Raw genomic sequence first — 17,253 nt, forward strand, 5'->3', positions numbered from 1 at the left:
TCCGCACCTCCATTCCTGAGGTGGCCGACCGGAGCTGTGGCTGGTGCCTGTCGCGGCGGCAACCCACAAACACATTGGTGGACACCAACAGTGAGGGATGCTATCAAGCTGAAGAAGGAGTCCTATCGGGCATTTCTGGCCTGTGGGACTCCCAAGGCAGCTGATAGGTATCGGCTGGCCAAGCGGAATGCAGCTTCGGTGGTCCCTGAGGCAAGAACTTGGGCGTGGGAGGAGTTTGGTGAGGCCATGGAGAAAACGACTTCAGGATGGCTTTGTTGAAATTATGGTCCACTGTCCAGCGTCTCAAGAGGGGGGAAGCAGTGCACCGTCAACACTGTGTATAGTGGGGACGGTGCGCTGCTGACCTCAACTCGGGATGTTCTGGGTCGGTGGGGAGAACAGTTTGAAGACCTCCTCAACTCTACCAACATGCCTTCCCATGAGGAAGCTGACTCTGGGTGCTCTGAGGCGGGCTCTATTATCTCTGGGTTTGAGGTCACCGAGTTGGTTAAGAAGCTTCTTGGTGGCAGGGTCCAGGGGGTGGATGAGATTCGCCCGGAATTCCTAAAGGCTCTGGATATTGTGGGGCTGTCATGGTTAACATGCCTCAACAACATCGTGTGGACACCGGGGACAGTGCCTCTGGATTGGCAGACTGGGGTGGTGGTCCCCCTTTTCAAGAAGGGTGACCGGAGGGTGTGGTCCAACTATAGAGGGATCACACTCATCAGCCTCCCTGGTAAGGTCTACTCAGGGGTACTGGAGAGGAGGGCCTGTTGGAAAGCGATTCTCAGCCGAGTGTGAAGCGGCTGGGATGAGAATCAGCACCTCCAAATCCGAGACTATGGTCCTCATTCGGAAAAAGGTGGCGTCCCCTCTCCAGGTTGGAGATGAGATCCTTCCCCAAGAGGAGGAGTTCAAGTATCTTGGTCTTGTTCACGAATGAGGGAAGAATGGAGCGGGAGGTTGACAGATGGATCGGTGCAGCATCTTTAGTGATGGGGACTTTGTATCGGTCCGTTGTGGTAAAGAAGGAGCTAAGCTGAAAGGCAAAGCTCTCAATTAACCAGTCGATCAACGTTTCTACCCTCACCTATTGGCATGAGCTGTGGGTCATGACCGAAAGAACAAGATCCCGGATACAAGTAGCCGAAATTAGTTTCCTCCGCAAGGTGTCTGGGCTCTCCCTTAGGGATAGGGTGAGAAGCTTGGTCATCCGGGAGGGGCTCAGTGTCGAGTCGTTACTCCTCCGCATTGAGAGGATCTGATATGAATGCCTCCCGGACGGCTCCCTGGTGAGGTGTTCCGAGCATGTCCCACCGGAAAGAGACCCCGAGGACGACCCAGGACATGCTGGAGAGACAATGTCTCTCGGGTGGCTTGGAAACGCCTCAGGATCGCTCCGGAAGAGCTGGAAGAACCGGCTGGGAAATTGGAAGTCTGGGTATCCCTGCTAAAGCTACGTCCCCCGCGACCTGACCCGGAAAAGTGGTAGATAATGGATGGATGGGTGGACTTATTAGAAATAGGCATCATGCTTGTAATATTGTCAGTCAAAACGCATTACGAGTAAATGGCCACTTAATTTCATAACTGTAAAAAAACAACCATTTTGACGGCTATTAGGAATTGTTGCACTAATTTCTAAATAATCATACAAAGATCAATCAATTGCTTCAGAAGGAGTAGAGGACAATATTGTACTATACTGTGTATACTATATTGTGTATGCTGTACTCAACTGAAGACTGGTGATCACAAACACTCTCCATCCAACTTCACTGAGCTCGAGCTGTTTTGCATTTAAGAATGGGCAAGAATTTCTCTTGATATGCAAAACTGATAAAGACATACAGTAAAGAAAATAAGTATTTGAACACACTGTAGGTGCGTGTGCACAATGAAAGAGGTAATCTAAAAAGAAATATCAAGGAATCACAATGTATGATTTTTTTTTTAATGATTTATTTGTGTGATACAGCTGGAAATAAGTATTTGAACACCTGTCGATCAGCTAGAATTCTGACCCTCAAAGACCTGTTAGTCCGCCTTTAAAAGTCCACCTCCACTCCATGTGTTATCCTGGATCAGATGCACCTGTTTGAGGTTGTTAGCAACATAAAGACACCTGTCCACCCCATACGCACCCCATATAATCAGTAAGACTCAAACTTTTAACATGGGCAAGACCAATCAACGAGCTGTCCAAAGACACCAGAGACAAAATTGTACAACTCCACACGGCTGGAAAGGGCTACAGAGAAATTACCAAGCAGCTTGGTGAAAAAAGGTCCACTGTTGGAGCAATCATTAAAAAATGGAAGAACCTAAACATGACGGAATGGAGCCCCATGCAAAATATAACTTCATGGCATCTCAATGATCCTTCGAAAGGTGAGGAATCAGCCCAGGACAACATGACAGGACTCAATGACCTGAAAAGAGCTGGGACCACCGTTTCCAAAGTGACTGTTGGTAATACACTTAGACGTCATGGTTTGAAATCATGCATGCTACGGAAGGTTCCCCTGCTTAAACATCACATGTCAAGGTCCATCTTAAGTTTGCCAATGACCATTTGGATGATACAGAGGAGTTATGGGAGAAGGTTTTGTGGTCAGATTTTGGTCAGAATTCCACTAACCGTGTTTGGAGGAAGACGAACGATGAGTTCCATCCCAAGAACACTATCCCTCCTGTGAAGCATGGGGGTGGTAGCATCATGCTTTGGGGGTGTTTTTCTGCACATGGGACAGGACAACTGCACTGTATTAAGGAAAGGATGACCGTGGCCATGTATTGTGAAATTTTGGGGAACAACCTCCTCCCCTCAGTCAGAGCATTGAAGATGGGTCGTGGCTGGGTCTTTCAACATGACAATGACCTGAAGCACGCAGCCAGGAAAACCAAGGAGTGGCTCTGTAAGAAGCATATTAAGGTTCTGGTGTGGCCTAGCCAGTCTCCAGACCTAAACCCAATAGAAAAGCTTTGCAGGGAGCTCAAATGCCGTGTTTCTCAGCAACAATCTAGAAACCTGTCTGCTCTAAAGAAGATCTGTGTGGAGGAGTAGGCCAAAATTCCTCCTGCAGTGTGTGCAAACCTGGTGAACAACTACAGGAAACGTTTGACCTCTGTAATTGCAAACAAAGGCTACTGTACCAAATATTAAGATTGGTTTTCTCAGGTGTTCAAATATTTTTTGAGAGCTGTTTCACACAAATAAATCATTAAAAAAATCATACATTGTGATTTCTGGATTTTTCTTCTTAGACTATCTGCCGCACAGTGGACATGCAATTACGAGGAAAATTTCAGACCCCTCCATGATTTCTAAGTCGAGAATTTGCAATATTGCAGGGTGTTCAAATACTTATTTTCTTCACTGTACCCCAAGCAACTTGCAGCTGTAATCGCAGCAAAAGGTGGCGCTACAAAATATCTAATACATTTCATTCCACTTCACGATTGTGTCACACTTTTTTATATCCATGACAAAAAATTTTAATTTTATATCTTTATGTTTGAAGCCTGAAATGTGGTGAAAGGTTGAAAACTTCAAGGATGCCTAATGCTTTCACTTTCTACTTTGGCTTCAGACGAGACGTTTCCCACTCGAAGAGAAAATCTCGTCCAGTTTAACAACTTTTTCTTTGATAATTCACATATGATGACAGCATTTCTTTTTTTAACTTTCTAAAAGAGTGTGGTGGAGCAGCGGTCATTGTTAGAGTTCCGTTTGCTGCCTAAAAGAAACCAGTGGATTCTTCTTTTCAATTTTTACAGTATGTATGTGAATTGTGCCATTGGATGTGACAGCCAGTCATCCCTCACTCATTGAATCACATTGCAAAATGCCTCAAACTGAATAACTGTATGTTATGCTTTCAATTTGCATTGGATTTTTTGTTTTTTTGTGTCCACAACGCAGAATATCTCCGAAGAGACTGCATCAGCGGTGCACAATTGCACATGCACTCACTTTCGAGAGAACATTGGCTTAAGTATTTTTTTATTTTTATTTTATTTTTGTGTGATCTGTGATCGACCAAGACTGCCGACTGGTCTAAATGGTTGTAGTATTATTTTCTAACACTGACTTCTGTAGAGATATTGTGTTCATTGTGTAGAAACAATTACGGTACATAAACATTGTTGGCCAAATGATTGAAGTGGAACTTAAAAATGGCCATTAATGGAACTTGTCAACCTTCAAGTTTAAAGTTAATAGTTTGTGTCGGGTATTATCGTACCAAGTAGGGAAACTGATATTGAAAAATGTACTCGTCCTATTAAGCTCTGATATCCAATGAATTCATTCACTTCTACCTGTATTCAGGTCCTTAATTTTCCATGTTGTATTGTATTCACCTATATTTCTGTTGATATATTTCCCCCAAGTATTATTTTACTCGATACTTTGTGTCTTTTTTCATTTTTTTATTAACCTACTCTCACCCTTTTTATGAACCTCCTCTAACCCTTGTATTTTGTGTGTAATAGTTTTCTTATGATAAACATCTTCCCATATTCATATCTAGTCAGTGTTATAAGCAACCACGGGTCAAGTAATGGTCATATTGAGTAGACTGTGTGTTTTTATCCCATGAACCCCTAAATGCAACTGGTATACGTAAAAAAACTGTACTAACATATTTTCAACAAAATTATTCACGTTCTTACATTTTTCTTACATGTAACATAGTGTATGACCTCAGTGGGATGACCCATAATTTAAAATGTATGAATTATTTACACCCTGACCATGTGAAGTGCATCCTTGTGCAGTAACCCCTCTCTACTTTGTGCTTCACCTATCGCGGCTTCAGTGCATCACGTTACCCCCCCCCCCAAGCCAGATTGGCCGACAGTACTATATTACATGATGGGCATTGATACAACACACATTTATACAAGGTGACATCCCTGGTACAACATGGAGCAATGAAGCAAAAATGAAAAAAAAAATTGATGAGTTCCTGGCGCGACATCAATCAATGACAGCACTAGTGGCTTTATTCCCTGAGCGGATTGGTCATGCATCATCGAAGTCTCACACAGCAACTTCCCTTGTCCGGCCCATTTCCTTGTTGTGCGCATTGTCTTGTCTATCCTGTTGAGCGTCTTGCATATGTACTGTATTTTAGTTTTGTGTTTGTGATAACTTTTTTTTAAAGAGGTAAAATTTTTTTGATTATGTAGTTACAATACCACTTCAGCGTTGTGCCCCAGCGAAGGCTTCCTCCGCAGCGCCCAAGAGGTGGTGACTGCATGCACATTTATCCTTTTAGGGATCCAGCGAGAGGAATGGGTTCCTATTTGTGAGCACTTTTATCCTTTTTGGGATCCAGCAAGAGAAATCAACCACTTTGTTCAGCAAATGGCATGGGCACTGTGGTACCTTCTGGGATGTCCTCCAGGGCTCCGGACATCCCAAGAAGGGATCCTTGTTGGACCCTGCATTGTGATTCCCCCCCTTGAGGATGAAGCTTTTTGGACAGCAAAGGCTGGTTCAAAAAATGTAAAAAAATATACAGCCTCAGAAATGTGCCTCCGTATGGTGTTGTTTGTCTTTGCGTGGAGAACGAGTTTCCTTGATAGCGGGCACACATTTTTAACATGGATGAAAAAGACCTTTTTGGACGATGAGGGCCATGCATACTTCTTCAAGGACCGTTTTTGCCATTATCATGTGGCAATGCTGCACAAACCAGTGCAATCTGTAGGCCTGTCCCAAGCCCGGATAAATGAAGAGGGTTGCGTCAGGAAGGGCATCCGGCATAAAAACTGTGCCAAACAAATATGAGCGTTCATCTAAAGAATCCCATACCGGATCGGTCGTGGCCCAGGTTAACATCGCCCGCCCCCGGCACTGCTAACCTGTAGTGTAGGGACTTTGAATGTTGGGACTATGACAGGAAAAACTCAGGAGTTGGTTGACACGATGATTAGGAGAAAGGTTGATATTCTTTGCATCCAAGAGAGCAGGTGGAAAGGTAGTAAGGCTAGAAGTTCAGAAGCAGAGTTTAAATTATTCTACCACGGAGTAGATGGGAAGAGAAATGGAGTAGGGGTTATTTTAAAGGAAGAGCTGGCTAAGAATGTCTTGGAGGTGAAAAGAGTATCAGATCGAGTGATGAGACTAAAATTTGAAATTGAGGGTGTTATGTATAATGTGATTAGCGGCTATGCCCCACAGGTAGGATGTGACCTAGAGTTGAAAGAGAAATTGGAACCCCAAAATACAGGGAGTCATACAAGGAAAGAGATTAGCGAAGAAGAAGTGGGACACAGAGAGGACTGAGGAGAGGCGAAAGAAGTACATCATGATGCGACGTAGGCAGGTTGATACGAAAGGAGAAAATGATCTCTACAGGTTGGAGAGACAGAGGGATAGAGATGGGAAGGATCTGCAGCAGGTAAGGGTGATAGAGATGGAAATGTGTTGACTGGTGCCAGTAGTGTGCTAAATAGATGGAAAGAATATTTTGAGAAGTTGATGAATGAAGAAAATGAGAAAGAAGGAAGAGTTGAAGAGGCAAATGTGAAGGACCAGGAAGTGGCAATGATTAGTAAGGTGGAAGTCAGAAAGGCACTACAAAGAATGAAAAATAGAAAGGCAGTTGGTCCTGATGACATACCGGTGGAGGTATGGAAGCAATTTGGAGAGATGGCTGTGGAGTTTTTGACCAACTTATTCAACAGAATACTAGTGGGCGAAAAGAAGTCAGAAGGAGCTACATTGTGTCTTTGTGGCTCTAGAGAAAGCCTATTACAGAGTACCAAGAGAGGAACTGTGGTACTGCATGCGTAGGTCTGGTGTGGCAGAGGAGTATGTTAAAATAGTACAGGGCATGTGTGATGGCAGCAGAACAATGGTGAGGTGTGCCTTAGGTGTGACAGAAGAATTTAAGGTGGAGGTGGGATCAGCCCTGAGCCCCTTCCTGTTTGCAGTGGTAATGGATAGGCAGGTTCAAGCAGGTTGGTGTCTGGTGTGTTATGTGACAGAAGAGTCTCTTCTAGGATGAAGGGCAAAGTTTACAAAACAGTGGTGAGGCCGGCCATGATGTACGGATTAGAGACGGAGGTACTGAAGAAACAACATGAAGCAGAACTCGAGGTCACAGAAATGAAGATGTTGAGGTTCTTGCTCAGAGTGAGTAGGTTGGATAGGAATGAGCTCATTAGAGGGACAGCCAAAGTTGGATGTTTTGGAGACAAGATTCGAGAGAGCAGACTTCGATGGTTTGGACATGTTCAGAGGCAAGAGAGTGAGTATATTGGTGGAAAGGTGCTGAGGATGGAGCTGCCAGGCAAAAGAGCGAGAGGAAGACCAAACAGAAGGTTTATGGATGTGGTGAGGGAAGACATGAGGGCAGTTGGGGTTAGAGAGGAAGATGCAGAAGATAGGCTAAGATGGAAAAAGATGACACGCTGTGGCGACACCTAACTGGACAAGACGAAAGGAAAAGAAGAAAGAAGAAGAATGCTGCAGGTGAGGGAACTTAAAGCCTCTACAAGCCTCTATGAGCCTTTCCTTCGCTATTTGTGTGTGTGCGTGTGTGCACGTGGGTGTGTGTGTGTGCGTGCGTGCACGTGGGTGCATGTTTGTGTGTGAGGGAGCGAGAGAGAGAGAGAGAGAGAGAGAGAGAGAGAGAGGAGAGAGAGAGAGAGAGAGAGAGAGAGAGAGAGAGGAGAGAGAGAGAGAGAGAGAGAGAGAGAGAGAGAGAGAGGAGAGAGAGAGAGATGGGACTATTCAGGCATGTGGAAACGCAATGTGAGCAGTTGCGTTTGCGTACAGTTACAAGTTTAGCAAGGGTGACCGGGGAGGAGTAGTGTTTAAGAGAGGGCACATTGATGCTGATTGCTTAAATGATCTAATAAAGCCTTCCGAGCAGCAAACCGGTGCTTTGTACCACTAAAGTTCCCGCCACCAAGGCGTCTTTCCTGCGTTTCACGACCACGGTCAGTCGACTGTTGCAGGAAAGATTAACAAAGGTTTTATAATTAAAGATTTAAGTAAACACACATGAAGAAAGGGAGAGTGGCAAAAAGACATGGAAAGCCAAGATAACACTAAAAATGTAACAGTCATCAAACAACAATCCAGCCCCTTGCCAGTGTTAATGAATATCAGATGGTTCAGTCCTAACTGATGAGCCACATGACTATGTTGGTTTAAAAAAAAAAAAAAGGTGTTTAAATGGCCCAGCCAATCACCTGATTTGAGTACAATCGAAAATCTATGGAAAGAATTGAAATGTTGACGAGTTAAATACTTTTTTCAGCTGCTAAATATATATGAATTACAGAGGTGGAGGTGGAGGTGGAAGAGTGAGGCTACAGGGAGAAGAGAAACCTAGGTTGGAGGACTTTAAATCATTTGGGTTGGAGGAGTAAAAAATTGGGGTCAACAGTCCAGAGAAACAGTGAGTGTAGTATGGAAGTGAAAAAATGGGTCCATGTTATTGCAATGGGTGGAAGAAGGTGTCAGGTGTTTGCTAGTATAAAGAGCAAAGTTTATAAAACAGTGGTGAGGCCAACCAAGATATAGGGATTAAAGACAGTGGCATTGAAGAGACAACAGAAAGCAAAGCTGGAGCTGGTGGAGATGAAGATGTTTCAGTTTTGTCTAGGAGTGACCAGGTTGGATAGGATTAGAAATGAACTCGTCAAAGGATTAGCCAAGGTTAGATGTTTTGTCAATGAAGTTAGAGAGAGCAGACATTGATGGTTTGTACAGGTCCAGAAGAGATAGTGTCAGTATTCTGGTACAGGAATGAAGATGATGATGGAGCTGCCAGTCCTCAGAGCTACTGGAGGTCCAGTGACCTTAATAGATGTAGGGAGTGAAGACGTAAGGGTAATTGATGTTTTAGAGGGGGATGCAGAAGAGAGGCTGACTTGGAAAAGGTTGACATGCTGTTGCAACCCCTAATGAGGCAGCCGAAAAATTGGGATTTGTAGTTTCTTTCTTCTGTTGTAAAAAGTAATCTCATTTGGAAATTAGGAAAGCACACAGGTCACAAAGCCAAGATTAAAAATTGTGAAAACATGATTCTTCTCTTGTCATCACCCAGCTGCACGACTATATCTGGACTGATCCCCACCATGGCCAGCCAAACCCTCATACAATTAAAATCTATCAAGAGAACCCTGATTTCACCCATGTTTTCTCATTCCAGTTTTTTTTTTTTGAGTGTGTGGGGTGGGGGGTGGTAAGGAGTGTGTACTGCTTACAAAGCCTGAATAGACTGATCTGTTCATCAATTGATTTTTTTTCATGGATCAACTACTGAATGGAATGTTTTCTTGTGTAGCTCCAACATTAGTCTTATTTTGAAGTTTAATCAACATAAGTTTTGTGAATAGGCATGCTAATTGCTCTAAATCCCTGAGGATTCTGCATCCTTTGCACAATTGTCCAAAAAAAGTTCCATCAATGCCAGATTTCTAGCAGCCCATGTTACTCCGTGACTGTTACTCCAATGTCTTTATGTCTCAATTGACTGTCTGTTATCGTCATGTATGTTGTACGACAGCACCTCCAACTATCAGAGACAAATTCCTTGTACGTATCTGACATATTTGGCAAATAAAGATGATTTTGATTCTGATTCTTAAAACCTTAGAATATTTATCTTAAATCTGTCTACTGGCCTGCTGTGTGCAAGAAAATCATACTGTATACAATTTACACATTTGTGTCCTCCAATAGTGGCAGGGTTGGAGGTGTTAACAAATGTACCTCACATTCCCAAGGTTTTGCGTTCCTGTGTGGGGTTTTAATTTTGTCCTCATGCTTGTGTGTTTTCACCAGGTACTCAGGCTTCCTCCCACTTTCTGAAAAGCATGTTTCTTAGGTTAACTGAAGACTAAATTGTCCTTAGATCTGAATTTGAAAGAATGTGTATGTGCTGTTGGATGGTGACCAGTCCAGGGTGAAGCCTACCAATAGGCTCCAGGACACCTGCGACCCAAATGAGGATAAGCAGTATAGAAAATGGATGGATGACTCCTTTACTATACTGCACAGTCAGTGCTTATTTATTCTCTCCTTTTGCAGGAGGTGGGAGCAAAACATGATCGTTTGGACTTTGAGCAGTTTCATAAATTGTACAACCTGATAATGTTTGAACAAAATGAGGTAAGCAGCATAATGTAATGTCTAATTCTTTGTTTGACATATATATTTATGCAATATAACATATATTAATGCAATGTGTTAATTTCACTTAGATCCTTGAAGAATTCAAAAAGGATTGCTCATTTATTTTGGGGTAGGTCTCTTGTCCGTCTTCCAATTTACAGCAAGTGAAACTGTATCTTCACATCCAAACACACATCTAAACCAGGGGTCACCAACTCGGTAACATCGGGCACCTGGTCACAAGGACCACATGAGAAGCCTATGTCTCAATTCCATGGATAATTCCCTAGTGATGGGACATTGTAATTTCCTAGTACAAGGGTCCAACTCATCTTTATAGGGAGCTAATTCGAAGGTACCGTTTCCCTCGGCGGGCCATGATCACTCTCAACCCATTTGCTGTAAATGTATGCTCGCCTGAGATTATTACATGTACACAATCTATTAATGAATAACTCCTTTTCAAATCAGAAGTCTGGGATCATAGTTTAAATAAGTCAGTTTATTTTGAAAGGAAAATTGGGAACAAATGCTTGCAGTAGCTAATTAGGAGTGAAGAGTCTAATTTTGATATTTCAGCCAGAAACTTTGCTTTCGTGAGCCACATAAAATGATGTGTCTTGCCAGATCTGACCGCTGGGCCTTGACTTTGATACCTATAACTTATACAATGCATACTAAAACATACAGGAGGTGTCTTATATGGCACCTCACACACTACTACTTACACAATGCACACTTGGACATACAGTATGTGGCTCATAAAACATACACTATGACACACTGGTCAAGCTCGAGATTTAAACTGCCACATAATTTTATGTAGCTCGCGAAAGCAAAGTTTGCTGCTTAAATGCTGAAATTGCATATTGTCTTAATTTTTATTAATGTTGAGATATTGTAAGCATTTTTCTTACCAGTCCCCCTTTCAAAATCAAATGAATAATAGTTGAAAAAACTACTATCCTTGACTTCTCAAGACTTGAATTATGTGGCTTCTCATCGCGATTTGCGCGTCAAAATCCACATTTTGTGTCTCACAAAACATACTGAAAAGCAAAACTGTGGGATTACTATTACAGTCGTACCTCTACTTACACAATCAATGCATTCCGGAAATTGTAGAAACGCATTTTACATGTAAATAGTCTGTCCGTACCATATAAACGTCATTAAAAAGTGGAAGTACTCTAAAATGCATGAGAAAAAAGAATAGTTTTTAACCTGCATTCGAAAACATTCACACTTGTGTGTGACTTCCCCTTTGCTGGCAACTTATTCAATTTTTGTGCAGCATGATAGCTAAATGCTGTTTCACTTTGTTTTCTTTGGACTCTGCAGTCAGTCCACTATTTGACCCGAGTCAGTCGATCTCAGTGCCGTACTGGGTTTGTATTCAATTAGCAAGCATTTCTTTAATGTATTCAGGACCTAAACCATTGTGATTTATCGACTATTAGCAGAACTTTTAAATCTATTCTAAAGTTGAGGAGAAGCCAGTATAAAGACTTTTGAATTAGAGTTATATGCTCTGACCTCTTTGTTCTTTGTCAGAACCCAAACTGTAGGATTCTGAATTTGATTTCAGGGGCATGGCCAAGCCACTGACATGGGCAGAGCTGCTTCTGGCAGCAGTCCCACACCTGCGCCGCATGGACACTAATTAGACCAGGCATTTAAGCCTTGAGTGTTTCTTCTGCATCTGCCAGTTCATTGTGCTACTGTGTGTTGGATACTCCACAATCGTGCGTGAATACGAAAGCATTGTGTAGTGCTTCCCTTCGTCACGGCGTTCCTGTGCCACAATAGTCTTGTTACGTCTTGTTCACGTTTCCAAGTTTTGCCCCATAGTCATCGGACCTTGTTTCACGTTTTTGGATCTTGTCTTTTGCCTTGCGTTTTTTTTGTGCCTCCGCCTTCTCGAACATGATCTCAGCTTTGAATGAAACTACTCTCAACATCATGCCGTTGCCTCGGAGTCCTGCAGTTGGATCCAGTCCCTTGCCTCGTGCTCTTGACAGAAGGAACTGCCCAGAAAAGGATTCACCAGGTAAAACGCAGCATTGCCAGTCTTGTCGCCGGGCTGCTTCGCAGCACACTCAGCCGGTTGACCAAGCATCCACATTATGAGTGGGCTCCTCTATTTTGTCCCCTCCTACCTTGCCATCTTCGCTGCATGTTTTGATGGACTGAGATTTTTTGGATTTCGAGGAGGAACCTGAACTTGTATGACCGCCTGCAAGATTCTGACTCGGAGACAGATTTTGTTTTTTCCCTCCCGGTGTGCAGTCCAAGTCAATTTGTTTTGCCCCCCCCCCCCCCCATTTCCAGCCCCCGAGTGCCGAAGTCCCGTGTGCCCAGGTCCTTTTCCTCTAATCCTTTCTGGGGCACCCGTTTGGCCATCAATCCGGGGCCTCCGGGTGGTGACCAAAAGAGGCCCCCAAGTAGAGTGCCTCCCGTTACACTCCGACCAAGCCACAGCCGACTTCCGTCCACGCCTCGCCGGCGGCCAAGCCAAAGCCGACTACCGCCCACGCCTCACCGGCGACCGAGCCACAGCGGACTTTTGCCTTGGGCTCGCTGGCGACCAAGCCACAGCGGAGTCATGCTTCTGCCTCAATGGCGACCGAGCCACAGTGGACTTCCGCCCACACCTCGTCGGTGACAGAGCCACAGCGGACTTTCGCTCTTGCCTCGCTGAGGACGCAGCCACAGCGGACTCTCGCTTTCGCCTCAATGAGGACCGAGCCACAGTGGACTCTCACTTCTGCCTTGGAGGCAACCACTCCACTGCGGACTCTCACTTCCGCCTTGGTGGGTACCAAGCCACAGCTGACTTCCGCCCACTCCTCGCCGCCGACTGATCCACAGCTGACGCTCGCTCATGCCTCTGTGGTGACTGAGCCACAGCCGATTCTCGTCCATTCGTCAGTAGGGACTGAGCCACAACCAACTCTTGGCCATGCCTTGGTGGCGACTGAGCCACAGCCAACTCTTGCCCATGCCTCAGTGTCGACCGACTCCAGGCCGCCTCTTGCTCATGCTTTGGTGACGACCCCTCCGCGGCCGCCTGTCTTGGCGCTGAGCCCTGCACGGCCGCCTGTCTCGGCGGCGACCCCTCCACGGCTAGCCTCCACTACTCTTTCCCATGACTTCATTGTGTAGCTCATCATCTTTATTCCTCTGTAGTTTCCACAGTTCTGGACATCGTCTATGTTCTTAAAAACGGGGACTAGCACACTTTTCCTCCATTCTTCTAGCATCATCTCTCTCACTAGTATTCTATTGAATAAGTTGGTCAAAAACTCCACAGCCACCTCACCAAATTGCTTTCATGCCTCCACCAGTATGTCATCGGGTCCAACTGTCTTTCCATTTTTCATTCTTTCAGTGCCTTTTTAACTTCTCCCTTACTAATTGTCATTTTCCGTTCATTCACGCTTGCCTCTTCGACTGTACATTCTCTCCCATTCTCTTCATTCATTAACTTCTCAAAGTACTCTTTCCATGTACTTAGCACACAACTGGCACGTGTCAACATATTTCCATCACTATCCTTAATCACCTTTACTTGCTGCACATCCTTCCCATCTCTATCCCTCTGTCTGGCCAACCTGTAGAGATCCTTTTCTCCTTTCGTATCCAACCTGGAGTACATGTCGACATATGCCACTTGTTTAGCCTTGTCCACCTCTACCTTTGCCCTACGACTCATCTTTATGTATTCCTTACGCCTCTCCTCAATCCTCTCAGTGTCCCACTTCTTCTTCGCTAATCTCTTTCCTTGGAACACTTCCTGTATTTTGGGTTTCCACCACCAAGTCTCCTTCTCCCCTTTCCTCCCAGAAGACACTCCAAGTACTCTCCTGCCTGCCTCTCTGATTACCTTGGCAGTAGTATTCCATTGTAGAAAAGGCTTAATAGTAGCTAATTTAAGAACTTTAGGAAACTTGCCAGACTGAAGTGAGCTGATTTGTGAGATTTGTTATTAGGCTTTCTAACACCCCCCCCCCCCCCAAAAAAAAAAAAAAAAAAGTCACACGCGCATTAGTGCGTGGCGCAACCAGTTGACTCACACATTCCTCTGCTTGCGGACGTTTCCCAGTACTGTAGTGACTTTTCTTCAAATTGAGCAATATTAACCCCTGATCATGGCTCCAAAGAAGGCAAGTGGAACCGACATACAGAGTGGCGGAGCCGTGAACTACCTTCCCGCTGAGCCCCGGAGCTCGCTCGGCCGGGGAGCTCGCTCTGGCGAGTGGCGGATCAGTGAGTTCGTTCCCCACCGAGCCAATGCAGGTTCAAATCCGTATCGAGGTATTCCTCCGTCTTCCCGATCAACTGAGACTGCTTTTTCTCCATCAGATGAGGATAAATCCGAGAAATCAGCGTTTGGCATAATGGTGTCCCATGTAATCGAGCGTTTGGGACGGCACGTAACAAATCGCATATGTCCATGTAGGTCATGTAACTCGTGAAAATGGCAGTGCCCCTGAAAATTTGTAATTTTCGATAAAAATCTTCTCAAAACACTATTAAATGAGAGAGGATTTAACGTCACATTGTCAAGATAGAGTACATGTTACATGACCTATTGGATTTGTTGTTAATGCAAACCACTGGACTTCCCCTTTAAAATCTTGTTGTTTTCAGAGCACCCCAGAGACAGATTTGGAGGGGTGGATGGGTGTGAACAATGGTGTACAGACTACAGAAGAGGGCTCAGCACACAGCCCTAAGGGGACCAGGTCCTGAGAGTGATGGAGGAATCGAGGTGAGGGCCAGGTCTGACAATTTGCGGGTGGTTTGCGAGAAAGTCCATTATCCAGGGAAGAGCTGCGTGTGAACACCAAGGTGAAGCAGTTTAAGCAGTATAATGGTATTAAATACAGAGGTGTAATCAAGGAAGAACACCCGGACATATGAGTTCTCATGTTCTAAGTGTTCCATGTTTGAGTGAAGCGCGATGGTGATGGCATCCTCTGTTCGGATTAGCCTACTATTTTCCCCGTAGGCATACTGAAAGGGGTCAAAGGTTGGGGTAATCTCGTTTTTATGTGTCTCAGTACGAGTCTCTGTCCAAGCATTTTGTGACAATGGGTGTGAGAGCAATATGTGTGTATTAACTTAAAGAACTCACAGCTTCCTTTTTGGCATTTGATTTGAAGCGGGGTGGGACAATGGCTTGTGACAAAGACAGATTGAACATCAACAAGCAAGGCCAAGTCCATCTGTCCTTCCTTCTTCCCCGTTCAAGACTTGGTTGCTCACTGGAGCCTAACTGGCTAAGATCATTGAGAAAGAACTTACGCTATTTTTTTTTGCTCAGACCATGCATCAAAGAATCCCACTGGTGACATCACAGGGGCAAGAGACTATGTACGATGATGCCTATGAGCTACGCAAGTCCACATTCTGTGGTCTCATTGCAACCACTGGCAGCATGGCAGAAATGGAGCAGTGTGAAAATTTGAAGGAGCTAGTGGATGTTACAGTGCAGGAGCAGGAAGGGGTGCCAGGTGAGAGCTTAAAGATCCTCATTGTCAAGCTATCCAGCGTGAGATCTTCCCAGAAGAACATAGGCTCCTGAAAGCTGACAAGCTCTCCCATCCAGCAGCAGGTTGCTCACCTTGTTCTGTGAGCTGAATGAACAGAAGGAACTAATCTGTTTTGGAGGTATTCATTATGATGCTGAAGACTATGAGCAGAGAGTGGTGCACCACATTGTGCTGGATTCCCCCTCTATCATCCCGCTCATTCAAGAATTCGACAGTCGCCAGCACTATCGGGGCCAGAAAGTTTTTACAGAGATATGACAGTCATACTAGCTAGTGCAAACCCGTGAAGCTGTATGTGGCTATCAGCTCTCATATGCAGAATCTACTGGAAGACAAGAATTGCCAGTCCCTAATGGCAGACTTTCCGCTTGCGCCACTTTAAACTAGCCTTCTCGACAGGGATTGACTACTTCCGAGTTAAGGTGGGAACACACAGAGATAAAAGGTGAAGGATTATTTTTAAATATCTCTTGACCACAGGTGAGGTTTACACTTAGCTCATGAACACCCTAACTCCAAGTCATTTCTAATGGCCCCCAGGCCGTGGTCGCGCGGCCGACAACGCCAGCATTACATCACGTGAATTATGCATTTTCCTATGCAATACCTCTGCTTGTCTTGTGGGTAGCCTACTGTTCACACCAAAAAATATTACTGTGTGGCAAGAGTGAGAGTTCCTCCCAGTTTCACATACCTCCTACACTGCCGCTCTCTCGATCGATTTTGCAGCATAAATGTATAATCTGGTCATTTAAGTCCATTTGTTCTAACAGACAAGCTTCCAGTTTTACCCCAGTGGAGGAGAGCGTAGCGTCGCTCTGCCTTCGATAGGGGTATGGGTACTGAGTGTTATTTGTCCCTGTGCACCAAACATCAGTTCAGATTATCCACACTTTTTTGGAGTGCTTAGAGGGGGTACGAGAGACCACACCCGCTGGGGACTCCATCGCTCTGCTGGGGGACTTGCTCACATCGAAAATGATACTGAGACATGGAAGGGGGTGATTGGGAGGGATGCCATCCCCCAGATCAGTACCTGAACAGTGTTGTGTTTTTGGATTTCTGTCCTCATCATGGACTGTCCATAACAAACACCATATTCAAGCATCAGGGTGTCCAAACGTACACCTGGTACCAGGACTTCCTACTTCGCAGTCTGTTGCTGACCTTTATGGTCGTGTCATTGAATTTAAGGCCGAACACTTGGGTGAAGAGAGGGGCAGACCTGTCAGCTGATCACCACCTAGTGGTGAGTTGGCTCTGATGGGAGGGAAGATGTCTGTTCGATGTGGCAGGATCAAACATTGTGAGGGTCTGCTGGGAGCGTCTGGCAGAATCTCTTATCAGAAGGAGTTTCAACTCCCACCTCCAACAGAATTTTGCCCATGTTCCAAGGAAGGTGGGGGATATTGAGTCCGATTGGACTGTGTTCTGCATCTCTATTGCAGAGGCAGCCGACAGGAGGTGTGGCTGTAAGGTAGTTGGTGCCTGTTGTGGTGGCAACCATCGAACCCATTCGTGGACACCAGCGCTGTGGGGTTGGACTCT

General features: G+C 44.9%; 1 protein-coding gene across 14 annotated transcripts in view; it reads left to right on the plus strand.

The window, feature by feature from the left end:
• Positions 1-17,253, plus strand: part of plcg2 (phospholipase C, gamma 2) — a 177,289-nt gene that overhangs the window by 63,316 nt on the left and 96,720 nt on the right. For 13 of the 14 annotated variants that reach the window (XM_061822290.1, XM_061822287.1, XM_061822284.1 and 10 more), the window contains 2 exons: positions 10,064-10,144; positions 10,237-10,277. In XM_061822290.1, coding sequence (XP_061678274.1) covers positions 10,064-10,144; positions 10,237-10,277 — 122 coding nt within the window. Of the gene's footprint in view, positions 1-10,063; positions 10,145-10,236; positions 10,278-14,745; positions 14,922-17,253 lie in introns of those variants that run through there. The other variant, XM_061822292.1, reaches the window with a different exon arrangement.

The sequence above is a fragment of the Syngnathoides biaculeatus genome, chromosome 6, assembly GCF_019802595.1.
Source record: "Syngnathoides biaculeatus isolate LvHL_M chromosome 6, ASM1980259v1, whole genome shotgun sequence".
In the NCBI taxonomy this organism is placed as follows: domain Eukaryota; kingdom Metazoa; phylum Chordata; class Actinopteri; order Syngnathiformes; family Syngnathidae; genus Syngnathoides; species Syngnathoides biaculeatus.